The sequence below is a fragment of the Apus apus genome, chromosome 4 (assembly GCF_020740795.1).
Source record: "Apus apus isolate bApuApu2 chromosome 4, bApuApu2.pri.cur, whole genome shotgun sequence".
Taxonomy (NCBI): domain Eukaryota; kingdom Metazoa; phylum Chordata; class Aves; order Apodiformes; family Apodidae; genus Apus; species Apus apus.
The window spans coordinates 61392947-61406529 of NC_067285.1; the positions used below are offsets into that span (position 1 = coordinate 61392947).

The following is a 13583-nucleotide window of genomic DNA, read 5'->3' on the forward strand; positions in this document are numbered from 1 at the left end:
TTTTTTGGCCACCTGGGCACACTGCTGGCTCATATTCAGCTGCTTGTCAATTAGAACCTCTACGTACTTTTCTGCCTGACAGCTTTCCAGCCACACTTCCCCAGCCTGTAGCGTTGCATGGGGTTGTTGTGGCCCTAGTGCAGGACCTGTACGTGGCCTCGTTGAAGCCCATACCATTAACATTAGCCCAACAATTTAATCTATCCACGTCTCTCTTGGATAGAGAGCCTCCCTATCCTCATGCAGATCAACACTCCTGGCTAGCTTGGTGCCATCTGCAAACTTACTGACATACACTCTACATCCTTATCAAGATCGTCAATGAAGATGTTAAACAGAAACAGTCCCAAGACTGAGCCCTGAGGAACACCACTTGTGACTGGCCACCAGCTGGACTATGGAAAGTGGCTTGGTGATCACATCTGCCAACTCTTTCAGCACCCTTGGATGTAACCCATCTGGTCCCATAGACTTGTGTGCGTCTAAGTAGTGTAGTAGGTCTCTGACGACATCCTCTTTAATCGTGATGACCTCATTCTGCATCCCCTCCCTGTCTCCTAGCTCATGTGGCTGTGTATCCACTGCTGTGGAACTATCACTAACAACAGAAAAAAATTTACATTAAAGATACATTAAAAAAAGGAACATTTCAAGTACCCCAAACAACATCAAAGTTAAATAACTGGAAACAAAAGAAGGTTTATTAAAAACAACAATATAACCCCAACTTTAAAACACTAACACAAGTAAAGGATTTCACAACAACAAGCTTCAATTTGTATTGTTTCTCACAGCCTCTGGCCTGGACTGCAGACAGTGTTAGCTGTCATGTTTCCACTTGCACACTGCAACAGCAATCAGTGGAGTAAGTTGATTACATTACACAAGTAATTGGAACAATATTCTTCCATGTTCTTAATCTCCCAGAAAATTGCAAAACACATTTTGCTTTAGAAAATGCACAGCACAGCTGAGTTATGACTCAGAGATTTAAAAAAATACCTTAAGAACACTGCCATTATTTTAATTGAAAGTATCCCATGGACTGATATGATGCAAATACTTGAAAGAGATTCTATAAATGCAAGCAACTCCTGCTACAAAAACTCACCATCATTAACTCTATAGCACAGGTTGCATTTCCACCTCCTTTGATCAATGAAAGAAACAAAAGGGTTGATATATGTCCTGCAGGATCTGCATCTCACTATTGTGCTTGATGTTATTACTGGTAATTGCTAAAAAGAAACAATGGAAAGCTGTAACCAAAGCACATAATACACTTCATGGAAAACATTAACTGTGCAGTAGAGTGCATAAAAGCTTCATAAGACTAGATATTCTATATTTTTTTTAAATCTTTTTAGATGCCTTTTAAAAATATCCCCTTTAAAATCAGGAGTAATAGCATTTAATGATTGTCTTTAACCAGTCTCTCAAATGAAAGATCTAATCGTTTTTAAAATGAAATTACTTTAAATTACACAGTTAAAATAACACAGCTACTATGGTAAGAGAAATTATGAAAGACAGGACAACGTTTGGATGACTAAATATGACAGGCAGCAAACTTTACATAAAGAACATACAAAAATACCAGAGTTAATAATCTTTTTACATAAATACAGATAACAAGGAAAAAATTTTGAAGGACTTCTCCAAAGCTTTTCCCTTATGAATTTCAATGAAGCAATAACTTGGAGGCTTTTATCCTCTCCTCTCTAGGTTTAAAACTTATTTTGCTACTTCTGTCAAATTTAAGACTTACAGTTCATCACATTTTATTGCTTGAACGAAAATAACAAATGCCTGTATTAAACACATGTACTAAAAGAGTCAGCTACTTTACCGTTAGGTCTCTGAAGGGATGTAGCAACAAACCCAATGGAAGCTTAGCTTTGTTTAACAAAGCCTGTGTCTGTGGAATATTTGTCAATGTACAGCGAAATGAGCTGAAAAGAAATAAATACACTATGTTGAAAGGGAAATCTAGAAGATGTTAAAAACAGTGTTAACGTAAGATTTTAAGGAATTTTGATATTTAAGATAATCCTATGTATCACAAAGCTGATTTAATAAACAAAATTAATGCAAAGAGATTAATAAAGCCTCCTAAAGAAAAAAAATACTCCCGTGCTCCCCAATTTACTAGTTCAGCCATGCAAGTATACCAAAATAAACATGCAATAAAGAAATAAAACTGCTCTAGGTACAGCACTCAATTTATTTTTTATTAATTATAACGATTTTCTGGGTGAGGAAACTAAAGAAAGAAAATGGTATTTACTAGTTCTCAGAAAGTAGTATTTATACAAGAAAACAGTAGTAAAGGATCTCAAATACTGAGAGAGTCAAAGCTATTTGTGTATGTAAAGTGGAGGATGGACTTCTGGATAAATAAAGAGCACTAAAAACACCAAAGCATGAATAGTGCTGTCCTAAGTGTTCCACACCTAAGACCAATTTCAAGACCCCCAGTTTTCTATTTCTGTTTTCTGGTGAGACCATGATTGTCAATAGGGCAGTAAGCTGAGTAAATCTGGAGCAATGAGTAACATTTATTCTGTAATTAGAATGAAGATCTATGGGAAAGAGTGATTTCCATTGTACTCAGCTGTACTTGACTTGAGATAATAGGTAGTATGTAGATAGTAGATATCATATTTGATTAGAGGTGAAAGGATACATCATGATTGCAGGATTAGCTCAGTAAATTAAGCTCACAGTTTATTCAAGGTATTTAGGCACGATCATCGTAATTTTCTGGGAATAAATCCTATGCAGTGCTAGAAAAATACTCTATGAAATGCACTGCATAACATTAAGGTATTGATTACTTTTTCTTGAATGATTAAAACAAGGCAAAGATTAAAAAGGTATAATATTTTAATAAGCAAGCTACACTCACGCTGCATACAATGTCTACATTTGTGTAAGGATGCAGGGGATAAACTTATCCTCAAGTGTAAGGGGTTATATTAGCTAATCACAAAGTCAGGAGTTAGTTTAGACATTTTTTGACATTTAAATTATTAATCTCTGAAAAATGTAAGATGCTGATCTAGATACAGTATACTTACTCTGGACTGCAATTTAATTTCCTAAGATCAGAATTCAAGTTAGGCACAGGTGCTGGAACTGAAGACACAGGCAAAATATTTCTATCTTGTGTAAGGTTTACTGGTCTCAAGCTTTCTGGCTGCTGAGAATGCTGTAGACTTAACCCTCCTAAGGAAGAGGACAGCTGGTTCACACTTGGATATTGCTGAAAAAAGTAAGAGCATTGCAAATAGATAAACACACAATGACATTTAAATAACAACCTCAAATCTTGTAATCCCAGTTCTTCCAGCTATGTATTAAAAGAAACAGCTACAGCAGAAGTTAGTAAAAAACCCCAAACAAAGAATTGTATGGTAGAAATTTAAAAATGCTAAGGTAAATGTGACATACCTTCCAAATATGTATAATGGGACAAAAATAAAATTGATTCTAGAAATTAACATTGGAAGTCACACATAATCCTTCAATCCAGGCATATGAAACTAGTTACTATAAAGGCTGTTACAATGTAAATTTTCCAAGTTACAGAAACTGTTTTTATATACACATATATATACTTTTTTTTTTTTTTTTTAATTAAAACAAAGCAAAAAGCCATAGAGTAAGAAAGGTTAGGCTGGAAGGCATGTCTGTGGTCTGGTCATCCAAGACCCTGCCCAAGCAAGGCTAACTTCAAAGTTAAATTATGTTGCTCCATAGCCTCATCCATCTGACTTCGAAAGTAACTAAGGATTGAGGATTTCACAGCACAATCTTTTGGAAGAAACTTTTCCCATGGAATCACTTAATAAAGTCACTTTTAAATTAAAAATACAAACCTGTGGATAGTGCTGAAAACCAGGATGGTGTCCTGGATTACTGGGCTGCACAGGAGTAGGTGGTGCTGCGTTTTGATAGCCAGGTTGCAGTGTTGGATATCCATAACCAAAGGGCTTAGAAGCTTTTGATGTTTGGGGGACGGATGGAGGAGGAACTGGACTGCTGGTCATAGAGTGTGTCTCTGGAAGGACATAAGAAATCCCAGAGATATTGAACATACTTACTATTTCTTTCTTAGTTTAATTGTAAACTCCAAAATGCTTAACAAACAACATTTCCTCCATGTATAAGTTTTCATGTTATCCATCAAGTTGCCTACCTGCACTGACCAAATAAATTAGCAAGGAAGATAACTACAATTATGCTGATAAAGGAGATATACGTGGGAAGACAACCACAGACTTGTACAGCTACTAACAAAAACCTATTTAACAAGAAAAAAAAAACCTTAAAAAAAGTATTTAACATGAACAAAAAACTGAAATAAAACACCCTTAGAATCACACTTTGTTCCAAGCTTTACAATTGATATAAACCACGAAAGAGACCATCCATGCTTAAGTTTCCCCTCTAGTACATATAAATACTTTTAAAACACAAAGCTAAGGCAACAGGACTGTTCTCTAAACGTAGACCTAGGTTTTCTTGAAGTGAAGCAAATCCTTCCTGTACAACCCTGCAGCAAGCCTACACTGACCTGTTTCTCTCCTACCTGCTCTCAATATGACAGTTCTACAGATTTCAAGACTGAGGTAGTCCGCTTATAGGTTCATTGAGAACAACTTCAGTGGCGTGTCAACTGTTCAGCGGCGTGTCACCTTGAGCACTGTGCACAATTTTGGGCACCACAATATGAAAAGGACATCAAACTAGTGGGAAGTGTCCAAAGGAGAACCATGAAGGGTCTGGATGGGATGATTTATGAAGAGTGGCTGAAGTCACTTGGATTATTCAGCTTGGAGAAGAAGGGGCTGACGGGTGACCTCACTGCAGCCTATGGCTTCCTCACGAGGGGAAGAGACGAGGCAGGTACTGACCTCTTCATTCCTGTGACCAATGACAGGACTCAGGGAAATGGCAGGCAGCTGAATCAGGAGAGGTTTAGGTTGGATTATCAGGAAAAGGATTTTCACTCGGGGTGGTGGAGCACTGGAACAAGCTCCCCAGGGAAGAGGTCACAGCACCAAGCCTGCCTAAGTTCAAGAAGCATTTGGATGATGCTCTCAGGCACATGTGATTCTTGGGATGCCCTACACAGGGACAGGAGTTGGACTCGATGATCCTGATGGGTCCCTTCCAACTCAGCATGTTCTATGATTCTACAATTCTATTATCAGTTACTAAGGTCAACACAGTAAGTCACAGAGTATGGCCTAGAGAAAGATGCTTGCTTTCACACAGCGCATACTTTCAGCAATATCCTCAATATCACAATGGAACCTATGACTTATGATACAGGTAAGTTTTATTAAACAGGTACTCCAACTTCAATGTTAAAACTGTGAAAAGTGATTAAAAAAGCAAGGTGTGTTCTCTCTGATGAACTCCCCCAATTCTTTTATAGGCATTTCCTTTTACCTATATGTTAATTAACAAGAAATTACAACAGAAATAGAAAAAAAATCATAAACAGTAAAAATATTTAAGTCTTTAAATAAACAATTATGCATTAACATGTGATAAACAGCTTACCTGGATAGCCACCTCCTTCCAGAGCATCATAATTGTTCAGAACAGGAGAGGCACTGCTTGTAGTTGAGGAACTATCAATTGCTGGGGGAGGAAAATAATTTAGAGTTAGGTGCTTAAGAAATGGCAAATTTTTGAGAACTAGGAGACTGAGAATTTTTTCTAAAACTGTTGTTAAGAAACATCCTGGGGAAAAAAAACCAAACTATTTCAGCTCTAAGACCTGAAAGCTACTCCTACTGCAAAGAGGAGGGGGAGGAAGAGATAAACAATCAACATAGTAAAAAACAAACAAGCACACACCCAACAAATAGCAAGAGAGAAAGCAATGGGAAAAGGACAAAAACAATGAAAAAAGTTTCCCGAAATAAAAAACATTTTTCTATTAAACTAGAAGTTCTTTCTAGACTACATCAAATGAAGCAATTTATAACATTTTAAAAGCAGTCTCTATCGTGACTGCATCCACAACTGCAAAAAAACAAAGGTTCCCATTGTCTTTGGAGTCCTTATGCACCATCCCCTACCTTCAAGCAAAACTGAAAAGTATTTCATTCTTTACTCATTTCTGTGCTGCTATTATTCAGAACTTGTTTTATTTTTAACCTAAGGCATCCGTTTTCCATTGAACACTTACAAGAGGTCTCAGCTTCAATCAGAAGGATTGAATAACTACTTTTGGTACAGACAAAAGTAACTATGTAAAATTAGATAACTAGCCAAAAGTAAAAAAAACACAGGGGCACATCCATAGTTGTTATTAGTAAAGACATTCCTAATACTTAACTTTTAATTCACTCTGTGCAGATATCTTGAATATCTTACTGCAAAGCATTACAAACAAAAATATATTTAAAAAAATGTCTTCCAGTGGCATTTCATATACATTTCCAAAGAAAAAGGGCCAAGGAGGTTGAATTTATCTGCTCCTTAAAACACTTCATGGCTTGGGCCATGAAGTACAACAGAGGAGAAAAAGTTTAAGAGATCAAAAGAAACAATTATCTATAAAACATTAGTGGCAGAAGATACTCAAAAGAGATTCAATGATACTGTTCTACTGAGAAGGATCAACTGTGACCACAGGTCCCAATATAAAGCTGAAATGTATTTCAAGGGAGAATTTGAGATTTGGTCCTCCCTCAACTGAGATTTACAAGTACAGAGACTTTTGCATGTGGAAATGTAACATCACTGAAATTTGGGACACATTAATACCACGAGAACACCATAATTGTATAAATTATTTTTGAGCATTTTGACATGAAAGCATTCAGCTAAGAAACAGAAAAACTACTAAAAAAAACCAAAACACTAACAATAGATTTTATTTTAAATAATAACACTGTGAAACTCACATAACTTTGTTTTTCACCCTAACTTTCCTTTGTTTTTCTGAGGCTTATGAAAGAACATAGACTACAAGATATCTTTTCCTACCAAATCTGATCTTTCTATCCTATAAACTAAAAGGAACAGGCTTAATTTTGTTGCCTGAGCAGAAACACAGCTTTTCAAGGTTTGCTAAGTCCCACTACAGAAAACACAAAACACACTTTTATTAGGTCAACATGATCACAATTTAAGAATTTTCAATAAGATTTTTCTTGTCTGACCAGAAGTTAGTCCTGCATTTCAAAACAATACTAAGAGAATATAAGCATGTTTATGTAAGACATGAGTTAAAGCTTTCTGACTTAACCACTAGGTCAGTCGTTACAGAGTTTTTCCCACAGTAAATTGCATTCATGAAATTATATCCATCTATAATAGAACTCCCTATAAAAAGAGTTTGCTCTCTTCACTAGGAAGATACTTATGATAAAATGAGTTGCAAAGAACTATTGTATACTTCCCAAGCTCTGCTGGAAAAGGTAAGAGAAATCAACTTGACAAATATATAAAAGAATATTTTAAAGGCATGTTGTAAGCAAAAATAATGCAGCTAGTTGTACTACTACCAAAAAATATTCTATGCATAATTTCTAACATGCAGAAACATTTTAGTCAGAAAGTATAATCTCAGATACTTTGAAACATAAACAAGGTCTGCCAAATTTAATATAAGAAACAGAATCCTATTACTGAGTATTCCATTTACTTACTGAAGACTTTTCACTTAAGATCTTTGCTTCTAAGTAACTTTCAAATTTTTTAACATATTCTCGAGAACAGCACCCCAACGCCTATAAGAATTATGATGTGCCCTATTCTACTCCCCTCAATGGAAAACAAATAGTTGACTCAAAAACAATGAGTTGTACAGTTTTCTGCAGACCAAAAGTAGCTTCAAACTCTAAGCTGGTCCCATGTCATGTAAGTCTTACATATTTTCAATCAATAAAAACCACAAGAACTTCCACAAAATTAAATAATAGTTTTTCTATGCTTAAATTAAGCTAAAACATCTGTCGAAGCTTAGTTTAGCTTAATAAGCACCAGACCAAAGAACATTTTAGGAAGACAGAAAAAAGTTTTATAAAGAAAAAAATATTACAAAACATCACCTAAATAAAATACCTAAGCTTTTACAGTTAGGTAATTATTTTACCAGTAAAACTTGCTTTCAGACTTTTCAATAACTCTTTAGTAACGTAGTTAAAAGATCTAATTGGTTAGAATGACAAAAAAATTAAGCAGCTACATAAACATAAGCAATCTGGTGTCCAACACCTATTTTTTATCAAATCACCAGCACAGCCTGAGCTAGAAACCTGTCTACAGGATCTGTTTAGGATTCAAATCAGCTCCTGGTGACAGGACATTTATTAATCAGACAGCCTATATATTGAACCTAGGTGCATAAGATAAATTTAAGTACAAGGATAGCTCAAAGGCTCGAGCTTTAGAGAAGTTCAGAACCTGAGAAAAAGATGGTAGGGCATACGAAAACTTTGTCTCTGGTAGGTTTAGGGAACAAAGTAAAGAGATAAAGGTTGTGGTTGATAAAATTCTGATACATCCTTTGACAGAAACCTTGGAATGGGATTAGATGAAGATAATTATCTGCAGATAATCAGTAGGCAGCCCCACAATAAAAAAAAAAAACAAAATGCTCTCCCTCTTCTAGCCTACTCTTTAGAAAGCAGAGTTCAAACAGCAACTGCATCACAACAGTCTACGCAAACTTTATATCCCAAAGTACAATTGTTTTCTAGCTAGTGAAGTCTAATTATAGTCACAGCACTAGCAAAAATTCTGGTATCTAAAATTAGGAAGTATCCTTAGATTTAAAAACAAGAGTTACAAAATGGTTACTATGCTTAATTTAATGCTAATACTCAAGGCTTTTGAAAGATCCAAGCTGTTATCACACAAAGGCTAAGAAAGTAAAGAAACTGAATCCAATAATCAGAAGTAACAAGAATTACACAGGATATGTAAAATATCCTAGTAGTTGTGCTCCATTAGGGGTTAATAATATCCCTTATATTGATACTATTGCACCCTCCAAATCCTGCCCCTCTCTGGCTAGAACAATGACAAGCATCTTCAGCTGAAAATTCCTTCCTCCTTGGAAAAAGAACAGCAGCTGCTTTCTCCTGAAGTTCTACAAATAATTCAATGTAACAGTTGAAACAATATTATTCAAATTGGTAACCTGAACCCATCACACTGTTCTTAGTTATGACCTGAAAGTCATTATTGTTTTGCGTCATTCTTCATGCTACCATTAAGAGTGCACTAAACTACTTTTCACAGAATCACAGAATCATAGAATGGTTTGGGTTGGAAGGGACCTTAAAGATCATCTAGTTTCACCTCCCCTGCATGGGCAGGGACACCTCCCATTAGATCAGGTTGCTCAGGGCCCCATCCAACCTTGTACTGAAGACCTCTATGGAGGGGGCATCCACAGCCTCCCTTGGCGACCTGTTCCAGCATCTCACCACCCTCACAGGAAGGAACTTTTTCCTAATGTCCAACCTGAATCTCCCCCTCTTTAAGCTTTAGACCATTGTCCCTTGTCCTCTCACTATACATCTTTGTAAAAAGCCCTACCCCAGCTTTCCTGTAGGCCCCCTTTAGATATTGTAAAGTTGCTATAAGGTCACCACAGAGCCTCCTCTTCTCTATGCTGAATAACCCCAACTTCCTCAGCCTATCTTCACAGGGGAGGTGTCCAGCCCTCTGATCATCTTTGTGGCTGAATACTTTTACAGTATTCTAGTTTTATGATTTAATTATTTTAATAAAACTCAGAATTATATGGCACTGATTTTTTTCTGCCTAGTTACAATATGAATTACAAGTTTAAAGCAGAAGTTACAAAAGTCTGCTATCCAAATTAATAGTCAAAGCCAACACACACACAAATGGGAGTAGTATATGAAAACAAGGTCTGTACATGACTTCCATCTAAGAACAAGGGTAAAAGCCTAATATTTAATCGCAAAAAGCTTTTTACACTTTTATCACTCACATACAGATTGTAAAGATTTTTCTTGAAGTTAGAAGAAAAGAAGTTATCATCTAAGAAACTAAGGCAGTGAGAAACATAAAAATCACAAAATGAGGCAATTCTGACAAAATACAGGCAGACTCCTTGCGACCAAGAACATAACATTTCAACTGATCAGGACAAACGGCTTCTTAAAAAAAAAAAAAAAGTAAGAAGGCAACCTTTTTAAGTTCCCTACAAATTAAGCAGGTTAAAACTGAATCTATGTGTCTGACCATAGAGACATACTTTTGAAGGAGAAAAAAAAAGCAGTATAGATTTACTATCTTAAAAAGCACCAATTACCTTTCAATATTTACTACCTTAATTGTAAGGGTTCCCTATATGTAAAATGGAAAACAAGGTAAACACTGTTCAACATAACAATACAAATGTAACTAGCTGTTTAACATAAGTAATTATAAGTCCAAGTTCTAGATCTAGTTTCTTCAGTTAAGAGTTTAGAGCCTACTGCAAATCAAATTATTAAAAATACGGGAATCTTGCAAAGTGTGAATAATACTTTGTTAAGAGACAGAAAACCTCTGGAATTAATATGACAAATGAACAAGACTGTTTGCTGACCACTACTGAACACTTGTTTACTATACTAATAAAAGCTGGGACTTGTCTAGTAAACTTGATACATGATGAGTCTGAGTGATTGTTAGTCTTCAAGGAAAAAAGCTTCAGGGGATGGAAATATGGAACAAAACTCGAGTAGGAAGAGAACAAGATACTGGTGTAAAGCTAAAGCCAACCTGCTTCCTCATCCTCCTCATCCTCTTCCTCATCATCTGAACTTGATGACAAGGGAGCTGGTGCAGAGCTAGCTTGATTATTAACATATCCACCATACTGCATGCCTGTGAAGTGGAAAGCACAAACATAAGAGTCAGACAGACAGAAAGATGAGAAACAAAAGTCACAAATCATTGCATTAGAAGTGAGAAAAATTAGCCATCCTAGAGAAAAATCCCAACATGCCAAAGTTAAATATAAAACCCTAGACTATAGAATTTGAGTTCATATATGAACTATATGAGCAATACAGCAGAATCAGCTTTTAGTGGGCTAGTTTACCAAAGAATATTAGTAGCACACAGAAATTAGCAGGAAATTTTACATATACGTGTGTGAGTGAATGCTTGTGTGTATCAGGAATTTAAACACAGAGACTTTCTAGGTTTGTATTTAATATCAGTTGTCCACTGCAATACTTTTACAGGTTAATATATAGAAATAAACATGTTCCTTCCCAGATAAACTAAAATTGTGTTACAAAAACACTAGCATGAAACTTTTGCTTGGCACACCTGCTCCTTTTAGGACAGGAATAATTCAAGTTGAAATTCTGAACACTGTCAGAAATTAATAAAATATATTGCTGCTGTAACATGTGAGAGTACAAACATACAACTCAGCAACACAGACAGTGAAATTTAAGCTAGGTAAACCTGAAAACTTGGTTAGTCTTATTTTTAAACCAGTGCCTAAACTGAGGCTTACAGACCCATACTGAAGCACCTCAACACATTATCCACTTTTGAGCTCTGGTGACAACTCAACTATTACCACTGTCACCTCCAAACCACAATCTATAACGTTTTTTGGTAGTGGTTATTTTTCATTGTTTTGTTTTGGTTTTTTACAATATCAAAAGATATGTGAACAATACACACACACTGCACATACATGTACCATTTAAAAAAAGTAAAGCATGCAGCAATGGTTTATAATTAATTTCCTACATTAATCATTATTGATGAAATTTCTGCACCTTCAAGAAATCTGGAGTTTGTCTTATCACAGGGCAGGGCTAGCAAGGATTTTAAATATGCTTGTAGTCAAGCAGCAATATCCTAAACAAATAAAAGTGACGGCTGTTTCTCTCTTAGCAATCCAATGGATTGCTGTTACAAGAAAATATCCTTATTCTTCAGAACTTTTCAAAATTTTTCCAGAATTTGCAGAGTTTGGGGTTTCTTCCCTGTAGCACCACCATGGCACCACTAGAATAGTGTCCTTATTTTAACACTATAAAGCACTAGAAAAGTGTTGTATGTTATGTATAATCTGAAACCATAACAGTAATTATTTAATCACCCACAATGTAAATAAACTATATCAACCTTTGTTTTATTTAAACTATGGGCTAAAAAAGCTGTTAGTTTCACGGCTTTTTAAAAAAGGTTTAGCAAATGATCCCAAGAGGACTACTTGAATTTCACTCCAAAAAAACAGAATCAAGGTAAAGAGAATCTATTCAAACAGCAGAAGTAAAAAGACAGATCAAAACTACATCACAAAATCCTTGAGAAGCTGAACTTTGCAAGAAGAGACTGACACTATTTAACTTTATCTAGTGCATTAATAGTCCTACAATTCCAATCAAGTTTCTCCACAAGCAGTCACAACGATGAAGGCAAAATCAACCCAAGTGCAAACAAGAAGGTACAATAATGCTTCAGTTTCTCTACAGTGCTAAAATACAGGACTAACTCAAGTGATTCATCGTCCCATCTTTTATGATGGCTACTGCATGCACTTGCTAAGGAGGATACAAGAAAACCATTCTCTGTGCAAAACCACACTGCAGCCAAGGGAACTCTGTCTCTTCTCAGGCCTGGGAGAGCTAATGAGGAATAAGACAGAACTGCATTATCATGGAGGATAAAAAATTTAAAATAATTAACATGCAAGTAAAAGGGAAAAAGGTCAGGATGACAAGAAGAGACACATTGTAACAAAGAAAGCCAAAGTAAAAGATGATGGACACAGCATGAGAGTGCAAAGACAGACCTCTAACAAATACAAGTAAATCTACCTGGAAAGCGCATGTCAATACAAGAATTTCAAGCATGGGCAGGTGAGAGATAAAGACTAAATTAGTAATTCTAATAATGCTACTTTAGAGTCTTTGAAATGTTTTTTGGAAAACAAAAACTTCTACTGCTAAAACTTCCCTTTTCCAGTCACTGGTTACATACATAAAGGATGCACGTGTTCAGAAACAATACAGAAAAAGAGATTAAAAAACAAGCTAGTGACACAGTAGTAACTGTGAACTATGTCACTACGAGTACTCTGGAGGCAGGACTGGTTAACTCTTAGTGGCCTTATGAGCTTGCTTAGATTTTTTATTTTCCTTGCCAGCAGTACAACAAAATTCTGATGGAGAAGCCTCCAGTTCTGGTTCATTGCTATATCACCAGTAGGACAGTACAGGGAGAAAGCAACTGAAGGGCAGAAATGGGTGGCTGAAAACTGCAGTGCCACCATATGCCTAATCATTACTTCTGTTGTGACAACTCAGTTTTGCTAAATATCTTTTGCAGAGCTGCTAATAACATTAAAGTCTCGTACTCTTGAAACGGCAAAAGCTTACTTTGAAATAACTATTTATCTTGAGTGAGATCACTTCATAGGTTTGTCTTAAATCTGCAACCATGTAATTTGAATAGTTAAAAATTTCTTGGAGTGGAAATTTCTAAACCTTGCTACCCGTGGATCTGCAAAATAATAATACTGCATTCTAACACTTTATCCCACTATATTTTACAGATACTGA

The 13583-nt window shown here is 35.8% G+C and overlaps 1 protein-coding gene across 5 annotated transcripts in view; it reads right to left on the reverse strand.

Annotated features, from left to right (window-relative positions):
• The window catches only part of SEC24B (SEC24 homolog B, COPII coat complex component), a 45231-nt gene that overhangs the window by 16324 nt on the left and 15324 nt on the right, over positions 1-13583 (reverse strand). For 3 of the 5 annotated variants that reach the window (XM_051618039.1, XM_051618043.1, XM_051618041.1), the window contains exons 4-9: positions 10774-10878; positions 5575-5655; positions 3882-4063; positions 3081-3265; positions 1850-1952; positions 1112-1238 (exon numbers count right to left, since the gene is read on the reverse strand). In XM_051618039.1, coding sequence (XP_051473999.1) covers positions 1112-1238; positions 1850-1952; positions 3081-3265; positions 3882-4063; positions 5575-5655; positions 10774-10878 — 783 coding nt within the window. The remainder of the gene's footprint in view (positions 1-1111; positions 1239-1849; positions 1953-3080; positions 3266-3881; positions 4064-5574; positions 5656-10773; positions 10879-13583) is intronic. The other 2 variants (XM_051618044.1, XM_051618040.1) reach the window with 1 other exon arrangement.